General features: G+C 41.1%; 1 protein-coding gene across 1 annotated transcript in view; it reads left to right on the top strand.

The window, feature by feature from the left end:
* LOC138596230 (myosin heavy chain, skeletal muscle-like) overlaps positions 1–18,562 on the top strand; it is a 111,205-nt gene that overhangs the window by 64,148 nt on the left and 28,495 nt on the right. Inside the window, exons 11-20 of the mRNA XM_069667853.1 lie at positions 5,201–5,293; positions 5,612–5,779; positions 5,899–5,982; positions 6,637–6,804; positions 8,507–8,683; positions 8,835–9,065; positions 10,510–10,611; positions 11,663–11,739; positions 11,968–12,112; positions 13,855–14,092. Of these exons, the coding sequence (XP_069523954.1) occupies positions 5,201–5,293; positions 5,612–5,779; positions 5,899–5,982; positions 6,637–6,804; positions 8,507–8,683; positions 8,835–9,065; positions 10,510–10,611; positions 11,663–11,739; positions 11,968–12,112; positions 13,855–14,092 (1,483 nt within the window). The remainder of the gene's footprint in view (positions 1–5,200; positions 5,294–5,611; positions 5,780–5,898; positions 5,983–6,636; positions 6,805–8,506; positions 8,684–8,834; positions 9,066–10,509; positions 10,612–11,662; positions 11,740–11,967; positions 12,113–13,854; positions 14,093–18,562) is intronic.

Here is an 18,562-nt window from a genome sequence, read left to right as displayed (position 1 = left end):
CTAGGATTAGTTCTGTGAGTGTCTCCTTAAGTACATTTGTTAGAAAGAAAGTAGGAATGCATTCTACGAGCTCAGCATTACAGGAAATATTTAATTCTGATTTATCTTGCTATCTACAGGCGAAGTGGAGGCTACAGCCAATCAGAGCAATATACTGTATAGCATTTTGCTGTAGCAATTTCCAATATATGGCTTAAAGTCCAACATAATCCCAAATATAATATGATACGATACAATATGATATGATATGATACGATACGATCCATTACGATAGAAAATGTTACCATACGATGCAATACAATACGATGCAATACGATACAATACAATACGAAATTATACGATGCGATGAAATACGATATGATGCATTATGATACGATATTATACGATACGGTATAATATGATGCAATACGATACGATGCAATATGATACGATATTATACGATACGATACAATGCAATACGATACAATATTATACAATGCGATACAATACGATACAATACGATACACGATATGATACAATAGGATACGATGCAGTATGATGTGATATTATGTGATACGTTGCAATATGATACGATACAATATAACACGGTACAATATGATACGATATTATACGATAGGATACAATGCAATACGATTCGATGCAATACGATACAATATTATACGATGCGATACAATACGATACACGATATGATACAATACGATACGATGCAATACGATGTATTATTATACGATACGATACGGTGCAATACAATACGATACAATATAATACGGTACAATATGATACGATATTATACGATACGATACAATGCAATACGATACGATGCAATACGATACAATATTATACAATACAATGCATTACGATACGATATTATACGATGCGATACACGATATGATGCATTACTATACGATGCAATACGATACGATACAATATAATTCGGTACAATATGATACGATATTATACGATACGGTACAACACGATACGATACAATATTATGTGATACGATGCATTACGATACAATATTATACGATGCGATACAATACACGATATGATGTAATACGATACGATGCAATACAATACAATATTATACGATATGATGCATTACGATACAATATTATACGATGCGATACAATATTATACGATACGATGCATAATGATACGATATTATACGATGCGATACAATACGATACACGATATGATGCAATACGATACCATGCAATGCGATACCATGCTATATACTTTATTGTCTCCGTAGGGAAATTTGTCATGGACTCAAAATAATTGAAATGATCGATAGCCACATTAAACATCAACTACCGTCCAGTTGTTTAATACTGATGCGATAGCAGATTCAGAACATTTCACAGCATCAGCAGTGTTCTTTGTTAATGAAAAAGGAAAATGCTTCAATTGTGCTCCTGTCTCAGTGTCAAACCCAGCCCACATTAGATAAACTGTCGTGTTTGGCCTGCCCTGAATCAGGCCAGATGGATAGTCTGAACGGATGGCGGCCAGACACGTCTGACAGTAAGACATGAGCACATGAGGTTGCAGATTCGTCTGGTTTCCAGGCTCAAATTTCTATTGAACAATACTTTATTCAAATAGTTATCCTACAAAGTTGTATGAAAATGTAGTAAGAAAGTACATTAAACAGTACATTTTATTTCTTCTTTTTTCATTGCTATCATTGGATACATTTCTTGATAGATCCTTATATTAAACTTGAATTAGCACTTTTTCATATCTAGAACATCTGCAGTCGAGTTAAGACCAGCTGCCATTGTTGTGGAGAGCACGAGAAAAATGACAAGGCAAATCTAAGCAGATGTTTTGCTGTTTTGTTAAACAAACAGTAAACCCAGAAAATTCTGCTTAATGCCTTTTTAATCCCTTAGTCTTGATCATTCTGTATCTTAATTTATTTTCTCTTCATCTTAAATAGTAGTCCCCTCCATCTCTCTTACTCACACACATCATCATGTAACAGCCAGATGTTGCCCGCAGTCTTAACATGTGGTCAAAGTGTTATACTGCTTCGAACTCCCCCCATTGAGGAACTTGAAAGAAAGGAAACCATTAACATGACAAGAGGCTTTGTCTCAGTGATCATCTGCTTCATCTTCTCGGAAACAAAAGTCACATGCAGGATTCAAAAAAGAAGTTCAGGTCATAAATGTACACAAGAGGAGGGGGCAAGAGGGGGAGATGCGAAAGACACATGGAAAAAGGAGAGACCTTGTTTTTTTCAGTGAATTTCAACAGCATTGCATGTGAAGTTTAGGCCGTTTAGTCTGTTTTGTCCCTCTGATAATTCTTATAAAGTTTGACTATGAACAAACTAGTTGGAGCTGATCTTGGAGAAAAAGAACACTGGAAGTATTGAGCATTTTTGTCCATTGTGTTGTTGCAGGAGAGCCAGTTGTGTTGCTTAGTTATGTGCGTAAGAGATGCAAGCATGAAAACAAAATCCGTTAATGTTCATTCAGCGCGTGATGGCCGATCATTTCATTTATTGTTAATACTCCGGCGTCGTGTTTCTCCTGCTCCCTCAGTGGGGCTCTAGTTTAAAAGTGTGCACTCGTAGTCCTTTTTATAAAGCGAATTTGATAAAAGAATTCAAATTGCGTATTATATGAAATGGACAAAAGGGGGGCTGGGGGAGAAGTGAGAAAGCAAACAAGAATAAAAGGAAGCAGAAAGAGCGGTACAGTAAGCAGAAGTGTTGTTGGAGCCTTCAAGGTTGGACGTGGACAAACACCGGTCCTGCTCACAATGCTTTACAACCGTCAGAATAGCTTACTGATTTCTCCCTCTCCTTGCTTTCTCTCTTGATCTCGCTTATTGCTCATTTCTTTTCTTGCCTTGCCACTTCTCCCTTTCATCCCCCCCTCCGTCTCCGCACCCCCCACCCCCCCAACTGTTCAAATATTATTTCTCCCCCTCCTGTCGTCCTCTCCCCCCTTTTTTTCCTCCCTCTCTTTATCTTGTCATTGCCTGTCAGTAGGGATTCTATCTGCGCTGAGTGTTGTGTGTGTGCGTATCTGTGAACACATTGAGACTGAGATACACTTAAGAGCTCATTGATTTAAAAATACCTTCGATATTGGAGGTCCCCTCCTGCAGATCCGTTCAGAAGCTTATCACACACACACACACACACACACATAGACATCCACATAGAGATATGCATACACCAAAGCTCCACTCCAAAGTTTCTCCTTAAACTTTGTGATTGACCTAGTTAGTGTGTCGTTTTGACAAGTTGTCTGTTTTGACACGACATCCTCCGGTGTTTATCAACATCCATTCTGCCTATCACACGCTCACATGGGGAATTCACGCACACACATACACACTCAAAGCTAAATCAAGCTTAGACTTAAAAAATGGGCAGGAAGTGAGTGCTGTGTTTGCCATGGGTAAGTGAAAAGACTTGAATTTGTGACATGAATAAAAGCTCTGGTCATTTTTTTTGTGTTTGCTCTATTTCATCTGAAGTCCACGAATGCAGAACACAACCTGCATTATTCCCGTCTAAGGTGCAACCGTCTCTGTGAGGGTTTATATAAGCGATCATTTGTGATTTAGCAGCTGCGTGCATGCTAGTGTGTATGCAGTGTTATTGTTTTTTTCCCTCTCCTCGCCATAGCTCAGGTTTAGTGTGTTTAGCGAGCCTGGCCGCTGACAGGCAGAGGTGAGAGGTCAAAGAGCCAAGTTAACTCCATCAATCCCCACGGACAGTTACAAACGAGCCCTCAACTCCGGCCAAAACAATCCCTGGATCATGCAGGACGGGCAGGAGGTGGGGGAGGGGAGGAGAGAGAGAGGGCGAGAATTTGACTCAGTTTGGCATGAAGGACGTGTTGAAAAAAAAGTGGAAACAAGAAACTACGTCACATTTGTATTAATTTTTCTAATTATGATGGTCATATAAGTAGAATTTCTGTTACCTGTTATTTTAAAGGAGCAGTTCGCCACCGTCAGTCAAACCTGGTGTTCTCTGTAATCGATAGAAGCAATAATATTTGAAATTGGCGCCATAGCTGTGGAGAAAGTTGCACAAACAGCTTGTGGTTTCGCGCATTCTACATTCCTACAACACCCAGCGTGCATTGCGCCCCTCCCTCTGACAGGAACGGCCCAGCAAGAGACGCTGGAGTGAAATATAACCGTTTCGCTGCAGGCAATGGCTCATAGCAGTACAGAATCCGAAATCCGACGAGAATATTACGGTGGATCGTCTAAAAAATCTTCATGTTTGCAGTCAGACCTGAGGTTTTTGAACGAGACATGACATCGGAGACGGGCGTCCTAGACTGAGGAAGTGTAGTTTAGCAAGCTCCCTGAGTTTTACATAGTTTGGCGGAGATTTTCCAGGGGTTAGCGGCCTCCAAAGGCACAGAGTCAAATTTTTTTCCTACCATAATGGCATTAGCTCCCCATAATAGCATGATAGGAGAACTGGCCCTTTAACTTGGTAACTTCTGCTTCGACTGCTTCGAATTGCACCAGAATTCCTCTTCTGGGGAGATTTTTTTGGTTCTCCTTTCATCTTCTACAAACTTAAAGAAAAGCCAGAGTATCTTTTAAAAAAAAAGTGCTTATAAAAATACTTTACTACTCTATTCGGCTCAAAATGTCAGCACATAACGGCAGACATTTGCCGATTTAGACTGACCCTCAAACAGAGCAAAGCCTTGATGAGATACAGACTCTGCGAACACAAACAGAGGAGATAAAACAGTCAACAACATTTCCCGGCAAACTTGTGAGGAATCACACCCACACGAAAGCACTTGCAGATACACACATACACACACACACCACAAATTTGGCAAAGAATTGAAGTGGGTAATTAGAGAAGGTCACCAAGGGAACAGACAAACACAGGCAGTTGTCAGACATACTTTATACTCACGAGAAGCATAAACAACCGTTTCTCCGTACGTATCCTCGCACACCCACCACCAGCGTTACCTTAAACACAAATATGAAAACAAGTCTGGAATATTTTATCTCAAGTTTTGTAAACAAGGACCTGCGTTCCCCTGTTTCCTGAGATACAGCTCGTGTTGCAGTGATTGAAGGAGATACGATGCTCAGCATTGTCAAAATAACATCAAAGAGTGCGTCTGTGTTTTGCTGCTAAATAAGCAGCGTCCATCCTTACAGCGTATAATGTATGTTTTATATATTCCAGATGCAGAAGAGGGAGATTAAAATGTGTACGCTGGTGAAAGAGCTGGCAGAGAGTACGAGGCAGCACTCTGAATGTCAAAAAGAGGAAAAAACAGCAGCTTCTTTATTAACTAAGCAGAATCTTATGCTTGTGATTCATATTTATGTGAACAGAGCATTTGCTTGTTAATTCAACTTACAAATAAATCAAATCACTGTTATTTATCAGATAATGGAAACCAAATCAGAATCAATTCAATTATACTGTCCATAAATTGCATGTTAATTAAAGTTGAGGGGGTTTTGTGATTACATTTTTTTATTACTTTTACTTATTAAAATGTCCTTTTCTCGTCATCCTGACGCATGTTGTGTAGTGCTGCAGGATTGTGGCACTGATTGAGTGGCTTAATTTTATTGCATATATTCCCAGTTGCTCCGAAGAGATAAGGCTTCGCAGAAACTGCGCGAGGAGAGGGATGAGCTGAGAGCCAAGATGGACGACCGGAGCAGAGAGTGTGTCCACCTCAACCAGACCCAGGAGAGACTGGAGGCTGATCTGGCTCTGAGCCATGAGAAACTCCACACCTTGCACCTGGAGGTCCATCTCTCCCTGTCTCCGAGTGCATGTGTTTGTGTGTGCATGCATGCGCAGGTCAGAGATATGCAGAAAAATCTCATGGTGATATCCAAATTTAAGTGTATTTTCTGTGTGTTAAGGTTCGAAGCAGAGATCAGCTAATTCTGCAGTTAAGAGCTGAAATGAAGTCTGCAGAACAGAAGCATCAAAAGACACAGGAACAGGTGAGCTAGCTTGTAGCGCGTCGGTTTGTTGATTTGCAATCATTTACATATCTTTTAATATTGCAAATGTAGCATCTCCCAGCTCTACTCTATGAAGAAAAGTCCGTTTTTTTTCATGTTTGTTTCTGTTTTTTGGTTTTAAAATTTGTCTCAGGGCTTAAATTCACTTCTAGTACAACAAGGATTTTGAACCTGTCTTTCTATTTTTCGTTTTTTGCTTTCATATGTTGAGGCTAGGTTGAGCGAGCACCCTTGTGTTTTTTTTTTTTTTCTCAAGCAATGACCTGCTTTACACCCACAGAGTTGCACACATCCACTCGAGGGAAGTGCCCGAACCAGCAACAGTCTCCTACTGTTGGCTACCGAGCAGCTCCATTAGAGCAGTGGGAGTTGTAGCACCTTGCTCAAAGGCTCCTCGAAAGTTAGAGCTAAGGAAAGGGGAATCGTTACTCATTCATGTCTGCCGTGCCCACATTTTCCCAGCTGGTCCGAAAACTAAACTGGGATACTCTCTGACTCAAACCTGATTCCCTCACTTTTAGGCTACTGACGCCCCCTCGTTGTCTTTTCTGTCTGTCTGTGCGTACTTTGTATGAGTACATAAAGTTTTTTCCAGCCTTTGCAATTTTCCTCTCTCTCTGTCTTCTTGCTCAGGTGGCGTCACTGGAGGGTGAGGTAAGGAACTTGAAACGCAAGTCCAGAGGACAACAGGAAGAGGCCTGTAAGTTAAGCGAAAAGGTCAGAGATATCGAGCGCCTCAAAGACCAGACGGAGAAAGACCAACAGCAGCTACACGATCTGCTATGTGCTAGTCAGCAACAGGTAAGGAAGAATTCTCCTCTTCTCTCCTCTTCACCTCCGCCTCCCCTACAGGTGAAATCTATAGATCAGTCGAACTCTGACCTAGGAAGCTGTGAAACAGGCTCACAAGATTGATGCGGAACGCTGGAGCCGCAGAGGCTCCGAGATCAGCCAAATTCAGAGCAGGGTCAGAGGTCATGAAGCTCAAGGATTGTTTAAATCAGCTGCAGAGGAGTCACGTCTTTTGTGAACAGCATAAAAACAGAAATCAAATGCACTTATGTATCTGAATGTGAGTGGTTTAAATCACAGGCGACAATAAAGTAGTCTTGTGCCAGAACAACAAACTGACCCATTTGCAAAGAACAAGCTTTGTTCTGCAGTCAACTCGCACATGTCCTCATGTAGATGAATTAATCAACAAGACAAGATGACCTCTTATTTTGCCAACCTCTCACATCCAATTGGACAAAGTATAAAAGCGGAAAGGAAAGATAAAAGAGGTTCAAAAAAATAAAAAGAATTGGAGAATGAAGTTATTATCATCCGAGGGTCGTCATGGGTAGTCATGTGACGGATATGAATACTCAAATGGCCCGTCAAATGAGGGTCAAAGCGATGTGTTTTCCATCATATCTAATGAGGGCTGTGTGTTTTCTCCAAAGCACAAGCTCCTGATTATGGTCACAAGAAAGCCATGGTGTTCCCATTAAGCCTTGTTAGGCGGCCTTTCATCCAGTGACAGAAAAAGATACACTGTTTGGAGAGTACAGCTGCGAACACATTTAAGGGAAAGAAATACTATGGCAGAAAGTACTATGATAATTTATTTTGGCAGCACGCTATACTGCATATTTAATTCTTACCTTGGGTAACCTTAGTTGAAACAATTGCCATCGAACGCTCGGTTTTAAACAGTCCACACACACGAACCCACACCTACGCAGGTCGTTCAGATTCCGTCTCTAAAGTAGAGAATGAAAGTTGATGGTGCTACTCCACCCTCTCCTCTCCCATCCTCTTCTCTCCTCTTTAGTTTGTGTCTTTTTTTTTTTTTCCCTTTGCATGAGCAAGTTTTCCCACTCAGTCATGCTGCCTCCTACCCGGTGTTAGTCCTGGATGGGCCCAGCTAATCCCTGGTTAAACCAAGCTGCAGTGAACCACTGAAATCTAACTAGTTGGCTGTCATTAGCTGTAAACCCTCATGTTCTGATCCAGATTAGAGCGGGATTAACGTGGATGAACTCAAGCTGAGTGTTGGAGCAGGTTTAACTTTCTCAACCTCTCTGCTTGAAAGGTGAGCTATGGTAGGATTCCTTGTGTAACACCCGGATTAAGCTGGTTTCACTTCCTGGGTTCCCCCCTTTCATTATGAGCGAGGTAACTGTAGAGCAGCGAGGCATATTACACCAACGTTAGACAAACTAGCATGTGTGTATTTCTACTCTTTTTTAAGGCACATTTAGTCGTGATGAAGCGTCGTATTGTATCCTGTTACAACGTTTAACTCTTTAGTGGTAATAATGATAATGATGAGGTTGTTGCTGAGTTTCTATATGTTTATTTAACCAACATTCAGGCTTCCTACAACAAACATGTTCTAGCAACATGATGAATAAATCATGTGTAAAACTTCCTTGAAATGATGCTTTTGGTTTCATTTGATTGTGTTTGCTTTCAGAGGGATACATTTGAACAGAAGCTAAAGAAGCAGGAGGTTGAGATGAAACGTCTTCACCAGCAGCTTAAAGGAGCCAAGGAGGAGCTTAAAGATGCCGGTTTGCAGAAAGAAACCGTCGCCATATTTAAACAAAAGTACACCGCAGCGATAGAGAAGGTGCACAGGGTGCAAGGGCGGGTGGAGCTTCTGGAAGAGGAACTACGATATTCACAGCAACAGGTACATAGTTTAAAGCAGGACAGTCTATAACCATTACTACATTTTGCTTTCTATTCTGCATGTATAACCTATAATTTTTGTGTCTTCAGTCCTGTGAAAAAGCACATTCTGGCGTTCATCCATTGTCTTATTCATTGTGTTTGATTGGCAGCTAAAAGACTCTCAATTAGCAACTCATTCCATGAAGGACGAGCTAGCAGAGATGGCGCAACGCTACCAGGAAAAGGTTGGCCAATGGGAGAACTCACAGGAGGCTCTTGACCAGTTGACGGATGAGCTCCAGGCCAATCAGAATCTACTGAAGGAGAGTCGGCAAACTGTGGACCATCTTAAAGGCCTGAAAGGATCCTTGCAGGAGCAGGTGGACACACTGAAACAGCAGGTAAGGACAAACATGCGCACATTACATAGCGTGTGTAGACACAATATTAACACGGACATAAATCCAGACTCACATACCAGTTTTGATGATTTCAAAATAAGAAACCATTGTTGCTTAAATCTTCTGTTTCTAATCATGCAGATTTCATGCAACTTTTTAACAAGAACATTTGTATAATATGAATCACTGCTTAGATGTCTCTGTGTTCTTGCATGAGCTCCCAGGTGCTCGCCAGCTCCAGTAAAACTGTGTGTGAGTACACGCATGGGTATATCCTTTTGCGTGCATGTGTCATTGCACGCGTGTGTACAAATCGTGCATGTGTGCACTGGCGTGTGTCACTTAATCTTTTCTCCTTTTTCTCTCTGTTTTATATTTACTACGTCAGGCAACAAATGAATCATCTTTATTACGGAGAAATTTAATTTGGATGAACTTAACTGCTGCCGCCAAGGTCAGACGGGCAGAATGTCATTTTAATCCAATCAACTTTAATCTGTTGGTTATAAAAGAGTTAGGCTGTTGAAGAATGGCTGTATCTCAGGCCCTTTATTACACTGGCTAATGACTTTGATTGTGAGGCGCCTATCAAGGGGTTAGGAGTTCTTATGGAGCTTCACGTCCTGCTAATTCTCTACCTCATGTTGGGCGCAGCTAACCCTAAAATCTCTAATGACATTATTCCCTGTTTACAAGGAAATCTATTTTAAAACAAAGTGAAAGACTTTTCAAATTAATAGTTGTGGCGTTTCATATTCGAGCACAAATGGAAAAAGACTCGCACAGTAGCTTGAGTACAGTATCTTAATGCTATCTCTACTGGAGTCCATTTATATTCTGACGAGGAAATATTTCACCATAATGTAAAGACGAGTTAAATTTCTGTCCTTTCCTACAAAGATGTCTACTTTTGAATTAGTTACATAAATTGCCTTCATAAAGGACAGTACTTAATAGACTCAGATTGAGGGCTGTGATACATTAGGCAATACATTCAGAATGAGCTACATGGTCTTTTTTCCATTAAGATATTCTTTTGTAATTAAGAGAATAACGCTACATCTTAAGGCTGCATTGCCTTTTTAGTTTTCTGTGCTCGAGTCACTTGTTAATGTTGTGCTAGCTCTATTTGACTTGGAACATCAAGGCCGTGTGTCTCCGCGCTCTGCGATGCAACAAATCAATCCACAAATGAGTTACATACATAATGATGTGTTTCCTTAATGGCACATCGGCGTCATTGACATTCATTAGTAAACCAAAAATGCAGATAATCTGTTGACATTCAATTCATTAACAATGCAACCTTTTGTGGCTTTGCTTTTAATCTGTAATCTTGTTGTGGTTACATTGTCAGTGATTGATTGACTTAAATCAGCTGACCAAAAACCAATAGATATTTCAATGTTTGTTCTTTAGAAAAATGTACTGTCTGTTCTCATAGAAGCTAATGTTGGAGCGTGACCTCCGGCGATATCAGCAGAGTCATTCTCATTCAGACGAGGACTATCTCAGCCTGCTTAAAGACAGACAGCAGTTGCGGCAGGTAAGTTTATACTTTGCTCTATTCCACACATAAAGGTTACACATTAAAGACCCCTCCTGTGAAAATCAAGTGTTTAATCTTGTAAACATCTCCATGTGGTGTTTTTCATGTGCCACAAGACATATCAGGGAAAAGAGCAGTCACCTCCATGGCTGGGCCTGTCTCCTGTACCAAGGACAGGCTGAACAACATGTTTTCAGATTGGCAGGGTTTGAGACGTCACAAACCTAAGAAGCCAATCCTGCATCAAGTCTGAACAAAAACGTACAGCTAAGTTACAGGAGTCAGCAAAGCAAGACATAGTAAAGGATACACCAGTACTGCCAAACACTGTACAGTTGAACCAATGAAAAGCGGCAATGTGTTTGTGCATGATTTGCCACAGGAGGAGCATGTAAAAAGTAAATAAGAGAGGACCAAGAGTTGACCCCTGGGGTACACCACAAAGAGAGAAGAGTACAAGAAATGTCATATCAAAGTATAACAAAGAAGGAGCTGTTAGACAGATCCAGCCAGGCTTTTTCATGAAAAGGTTAACAGTAATATGTTATGTTCGATATACTTACATAACTACATACTATAATATACGCACTGATGCCAATCCTCTGAATTTTTGCAAATCTACTGACTACTTACGTTAACGTTACTACTACTAATTACCAAATGTCAAGCTCAATAAGTTTCAATAAGTTGCCACTAAACGATGGCAGAGACGTGTTTTGTTTTCGTGACAGAGGGGGCAGTTGGAAATGTGCACATTGGGCGGGGCCTATGCAGATTCTGGAATTTTTAATGAGGGAGAAGGAGGAGATGCCTTGGAAGGAGGATTTTTTACAGGGTAATTAAATTGGAATTTATCAGGTAGAGTACTTCTACTACAGGTACATTCAAAAATAACGTTCCAGAATAATCATGTATAGCCTAATGGATCTGAATACAGAGTTAGACTTACAGTTAGGAACATTCAAGCAACATTCAAGTACCCACATTTTTCTTTTGTCTTTGCGTTTGTATCTGTATCTGCATGTGTGTGTGTGTGTGTGTGTTTCAGTGCTGCACCGAGCAAGTTGAGCGCCACGCAGAGTGTGAAAAGGCTATTCTTCAGATGAAGTCAGAGCTGGAGAGACAGTAATAACCGAGTCCATAAAACTCTCATTCTCCTCTGCTGATCCCGGTCTCTGTCCTTGTCTCTCCTCTCGTGCCCTTCCCATCTGCCTCCACCCCTACTCTCTCTTCTTCTCTTAACAGCCACATGACAGATAGTAGAACATTATGCTACATGGAAAATCTAACAATCTGTTCATGTTATTTTTTTATTTAATATACCTGTTATTTGTTCTTTCCTCTCCCTTACAGAACTCAGGAAAAAATGTCTCTGAAACAATGTCTTGTTGCATCCCACCATACGCACATGAGCAATCAAAGCCATCTTGAACAGGAAGTAACACGTCTGAAAAAGGAAGTAACACACTTAGAGGTGGAGCTGGCGGACAACCAAAAGGTATTAAAGTAACACATATCTGCCAACCTGTTCTCTAATTTAGACACGGCCGTATTATTCTGACCTTTTCCCCTCTACTTCTGAATTAATGAGCCTCATCCACTGTCCTAAAATCCTCCATATACAAGCTGAGAACAAGAGGTGGAGATTCAACTTCAAGTTCCCAAAGAGGAGTACTCAACCCACCTCCGCCGGCACCACGCACACCTACCACTCATGTGATTGTCCCGTGATTGCCTGGCAGAAACAAATTGCCTCGCCATTAATTAAAGCACCAAACGTGCCAAGGCTGGTGAAATTGACTCCAATTAAGAGCTCAATGGGACACTAAATATTCAAATTACTCAAAGTGGTGACTGTAGCCTGGCAGAGTGCCAACATCGCTGGCAGTCATAGACACATTGTGAGTGTGTGTGTGTGGGGTGTGTGTGTGTGTGTAGTCTTGTATGCGTAGGTGAAAGTGGGAACACTTGATTTTACACATTAATTTGTGCGTCCCCTGACACATACAAGTGATAGACATGTCAGTCTTACCAAGATCATATGAATACGCACACACATTTTTTCTTAGAGCACACACAGAGACAACTGTAGAATATAGATATGAATCTTAAGAATATTTTTTATATATATTTATATATATATTTTTCTTTGTTGTAATTAATGAAGCATTTTTATTAATTTTTTTAAATTAAATTAATTACATTTTTTGTATTATTTGTGAAAAAACTGAACAAAATAATTGTGGAAGTGGACATAAATTACACAAGGACGGACATTAAACAGCACAAACAAGCAAAAACAGGAGGTGGCACATACGGTAGATAAAACAAACAAGGATGAAACAGTCATAATAATTATAGTAATGATCATAGGATCTGTTATAGCCTGCATGTTAAAGATATAAGCCCGAAGATTTTCATTTGAATAAATGTCTGTTAAGTCACTGTCTATCGCTGAATGAGGTAACACATTATAGAGCCTATGGCCCACTGATGAAAGCCTTTGCATTTGCAGTATATAGTATTATTACAGACTGGGTGTCTGTGGCGACACTCGCGGGATATAGCCATAAGATGCCACCAACTAGAACGATACTGAGAACTTTGAGAATCTTTAATGAGCGTAATTAGGGGAAATTTGTAAATAGATATATATATATATATAAAACTCGCACTAATAATTTGTTTTTCACAAACACATGCAGAGCTTGAGCACTGTTCAGAATAAGCACAAAAAAATCACAAGTAGAAAACTCCTTTGATATTTCTCTTTAAAAGCACCCAGAATGCATTAGTGCGTCTGCTAAAGCCACATTCACAAGTGGTCAGTATGCGTCTATGTGCCATACTGTTTGTGATGTGTGAATATAAATCCATCCATCACCCCTGTGAAGGACTTTCTAATATATTTGCAATATGCACAGTCGTCTGCTGCAGTCCTCCAAACTCCCTAACACAATTTATTTGCCTGAGCCAAACAGCTCGGACAAGGTTTGGAAGTTTGCATCTGAGGCGATGTAAGAAATATCCACTGCCTTTGTTTTTTCTTCATTTTTTATGGCTAAGGAAAATATTTTTATTGTAAAGTTTCAGTCAAGGTCTCCCTTGAATGAAAGCAAATACAGGCCGGTAAAAAAAAAATCTAATAGTCCACAATACACTTTTTAAGCCCCTTTTTAGGCCAACTGTGAAGTGCGTAGATAAATACAGTATTCCTCTTTTCCTTTACGTGTTCTGCAGGTACATGCGGCACTTCTCAGACAGTCAGAGGAGGAGCTGAAGGAGGCCGGGCGAGAGGCGGCAAGAATGAGCATCGAGGTGGAAGCGCAGAGAGGAGAGTCGCACACGCTTAAGGAAGAGTTACGGGAGAAGGAGGAGGAGATGAGGAGAGCTTTCAGAGAGAAGCAGAGTCTGAGCGGTCGCATGGGGCGGTTGCGCCAAGAGATGGAGGAGCTACGTAACAAGCACCAAGTGACAGGTAGCATACATCTGTCCAAGTCAAATATATACATGTACAGTTTTTATTCCACAGCCAAATTAATACACCTTTTTCTGAAGACAGGTGTGAATTTCACTTTTCACAATAGCCCAAATGGTGCGGTGATCGATTAGTAAGGCCTGCCTTTCTTTCTTTTCTGCCACTGAACTTTTAGCAATGTTGTGTAAATCAGAACATATAGCAAGCTAGAGGTGCTATACAGTGTGCCATGCGTTTAGTAGCAGAACAAGCCACACTGCTGTTAGCTCAATCAGTTAGCTCAAATTAGCCAGCAGTGGTCCAGCAATGTGGGGATTCAGTCTGCACCAAATGTTAACTCACACACATATACACACTGTAGATAGAGGTTTGATTTAATGGCGCACTGCTATAGCTGTATGGTAATGATCTGGTTTATATGTGTGTGTGTGTGTGTGTGTGTGCGTGTGTGTGCGTGCCTGCTGGTGGCCTTTGTAGTAGTGTGTCAGTGCAGGAATGGTGACGGCTGGGTCTCTCTGGGCACAGAAATGTCTCATTAAGAATTAACGTACACATCTACGGTCACGGCAGGCAAACACCTCGCACACACACACGCACACGTGGCCATTTCTCCCAACTCCCACAGCTTTAATTAGCACATACACATTCACTCTCCGAGGTACAAACACACACACACACACACTCACCTATTGTCCGCAGAGAGATGAATCTGAGGTCTCTCTCTGTGGCAGACAGTGGCTGGCTTGCTCGGCGAACACTGCTCATTAACAAGATAGAGACAGAAGGACAACGCTGTGTAGCTTGGCCTTTGTCTGTGATCAAAACGCATTCCCTCAACTCTGCGCTCCGCACAAAACCACATATTATTCAGCTTTTACCTTCAGCAAATATACAATCTAGCCCGCGCCAAGCCTGTTGTAATGACTTAAGAAGAATAAAGATGCATTATTATAACAAAGGGGGCATTGTTTACCTGGATATAGTAGTGGCCTGAATAGACTGGGTGAGGAGTTAGCTTGAGAAATTACTGTCATGAACAAAAGGCCTTTTTATTAACACGAAGCCGCTGTTGAGGCTCTTTCTGTATTATGAAAACATCGTCTCGAGTGTTGATGATTCTTTTTGTTGCTTGATAACAGGAGATCTGTTCAAGGATGGAGTGGATTGTGAAGATGAACAGGTTAGCATGCACTATGTGCGCACACAAAAAGGTATAGAGTAAAATAATAAGGAGCAGAAAAAAAGTGAATTTCTATTTAGACCACAGATTATCACTTTTTTTTATTATGTTATCTCTTCTTTTGGCAGTTTGTAAGATTGCTGAATACAAATGTTTGAATTATAACGAAAGAGCGATTCATTTTTTACTTGTTAAGTTGCTTTTCCTTCTCGAGTTCTGCAAACATCCTCCCTAAATCCTATTGTCGACTACACATACACAAAACCGTAGCCAGGATGTGATGGATATTACATTAAAAAGGTCTCTAAGGCCGAATGTCGAAGGAGGAAAGAAACACAGGATAGGCGGATGAGTTGGGAACCAGAGGAGTGTCATGTGGATGAGATTGAAGCGTGTGAAGGCAGCTGGATTCAATCAGATTGTGGCAGGAGAGGATGAGGAGACAGGAAAGAAGGGGGTGATTAAAAAGGGGGAGGAAAAAAAAGCCCTTAAACTTGGCGTATGACTGTATGTGTCAAATTTACTGTCACTCTTTGACAGGGTGTATTTTCTGTATGATACTCAGTTAAGAAGATATTCTGTTTCTTGCATGAAAGTGAGTCCATGATGGAAAACTATACAGCACTAAATAAACGACATATGGTGCTAAGAGAATGCAAGTGTGTGTACGGTATGAATCCTGCCGCAGTTTTTTTGAAAGGGAGTTTGGGCTGATTTGTGGCATGGTGTTTAAACTCTAAGAGACGTATGCAGACATATAGAAAGATGTGAATAGGTAGAGATGGTATGTTTTATAGCATCGGCGTATTTTAAAAGGCTGTTGAATTGTTTTTATAGCGCCTACCTGTGAAATTCAAGCAGGGATGGATGTGTAAAATATTCACACACGGCTGATGGCGTCATCTTACATCTTAACTAAGATGTGCTGTTAGGTCGGCCGTAATGTGAAATAAATGTGATGCTGTGTGACGACAAATGAAATAACCGCATAAACAAAAACACAATATCCATATTTCCACACTTGCACAAAAACAGAAATGCGATATTACCTCCCCTCTGTGCTGCTGATGTGCATCTGCCTAAAGATGATGAAATCATTATCGTTCGCATGTGTGTGTGCGCACTTGCGTGAATGTGTGTGTGTGTGTGCTGCTATCCAATCTGGATCCCTGGACGCACACGTGCACAGGCCTCTCTCCTCCAATTCACCTCTATTACTAGCTATAATCCCATTTCACACTCTATCGATCCCCAAAACTGTTGTTCACCGGAACCAGCAGCAAACACTGGCATTTCTCCCCATCATTTCACCACCATTGTTCTTTATTACACAAAGAAGCCCCCCTTTTGTCTCAGAGCAAACTCAGCCCTGCCGAAATATGAATTATAAATGTATGGCTAATAAAAGAGAAGGGGGGAAAGAGAGAGAGAGAGAAGGGGAGAGAGATAGAGATAGAGAGAAGTGGTTGGTAGAAACATCAGAGAAAATGACTCCTTTACAAGAGTCTATTGATCAGTTTCTATCAAAGGGGGATGTCAGACATGAGATTACCTGGCAGTTTGAGCATTAGGTGCCGTGTGTTATAGCCCCGGGCCCTTGTACCGCTGCCAGAGGATTGTAAATAAAGCGGAGAGGAGAGAGCAAGAGGGGAGTGCGTTGGGGTGTATGTGTGTGTGTGAGTTTTAGATTTGTGTGCTAGTCTTTGTCTTTGTGAGCGTTCACAGTTGTGTGCATACAATTTTTTTTCTTCTTCTCCCGGTGTATTTGTGTGCATGACGGTGTGCGGCTGTGTGCCTGCACCTTTTGGCTTATACCCAAAAGCAGTGTTGCAAGCCCGTGAAACTTCAGAAAGAGAGAGAAAGAGTCTTGGGAGGCTTTGGGACGTCTCTCGGGAGCACCTTAGCCCGCTACGAATCCCCCAACAAAGCCAAAGGAAGCCCCTATGAAGCCTTATGAAGCTTTTATGAGGGCCGGGCAGGGCCCAGCCTAGCCCCAACTACTGATTCAGGGTTAGCCGGGTTCTCGTCCTTCTCATGTTAAAGGTTAGCTGTGGGAGCGGGGTAATCTGACCGCAGATCTGTGATTATAGGTGGATGCTGTATGATGGGCTTTGAAGCTTGTATGAAGGCATGGAGAGGGAGAGATTGAGAGGGAGTCAGATTATGGAATAATGTCAAACCTTAAGTTGTGAAGCCCGAATAAAACGGTCAAGAGAGGGAAAGAGCCAGGGACCCAAGATGTTAGATTGTGCACTAATGTCATAACTTAACTTTTGAAGCTACTTAAAACAGGTCGTGTAAGACCCCCGACCTCAGAATGTGGACTACTTTTCTACCTTGAGCTATTTGGAAAAATTGATTCTTGTGTAACGTGGAAAATTTTGCATCATCCTTAGTTTAATATCTCACACATGTCGTCTATTTGCATAAAGTAAACACCTGCTGTACGGCTGTATGTGTGCTGTTTGCTCTTAACTTTTTGTGTCTGTTTTAATAACACTGCAATTTTTAAGTGATAGAAAAAGCGGTCTGTTTACTCCATGTGTTTCCGCTGTGTGTGTGCGTGCGTACTTTTGCCGTTTGTGTGTGATTCGGTACAAATAGCGCGCTTGTGTAAACGGTCAGTCTATGCAGCTAATTGCTCTCTCTGTGGCCTCCCCCTGGTGGGAGGTGTCACTGAGGTCACCTCAAAACTAATGACTTGAATGCGAATTTGATCCCCATTTCAAGTTTTCACATCTCTGCTTTATTGATTATTGAGATGCACGGCAAACTTTAACCTTGAGGTGCAGTAAAATAGCCAAGGTAAGGCGCATGCATACACACACACACACACACAAATAAAAGTGTTTGTGCATCGTTAAATATTTAGCAATTCCAGTTGCTGCTTCAATTTTCCTAGGGCTTCAGTTTAAACAGTTTGGATGCTGCAGAAACATAAATTAATCATATTTTTATTAAATGTGGATTTTTCTTTTCTTTATTTCATCCTTTCTGCTATTGGTTTTAGCTTCCCTCCTTTCAGACTGTCCCAACTCAGCGTGGTGCACGGGCCCTAAAAGCATCACAGCACTACACATACAGCATTTCTCTATTTTGACTTCGCACAATCAAATACACAAGCCTCACACACCCTCAATGTCAAGGTCCGTCCTGTAAATATTCAACGCGCACACACACATACACACACCTCTACATATTCAGTGCACACACCTTCTCAATATTCACTAGCCTTGGCCACCGATGGCTGACAGTTTATGTTATATTCAATGAATACTGAATTTAGTGAA

The sequence above is a fragment of the Semicossyphus pulcher genome, unplaced genomic scaffold (genome assembly GCF_022749685.1).
Source record: "Semicossyphus pulcher isolate SPU_LCO1_2020_fin unplaced genomic scaffold, fSemPul1.0.p SCAF_18, whole genome shotgun sequence".
Lineage (NCBI taxonomy): Eukaryota > Metazoa > Chordata > Actinopteri > Labriformes > Labridae > Semicossyphus > Semicossyphus pulcher.
The sequence above is the reverse complement of the archived record's forward strand: the minus strand, read 5'-3'. Positions and strand labels throughout refer to the sequence as shown.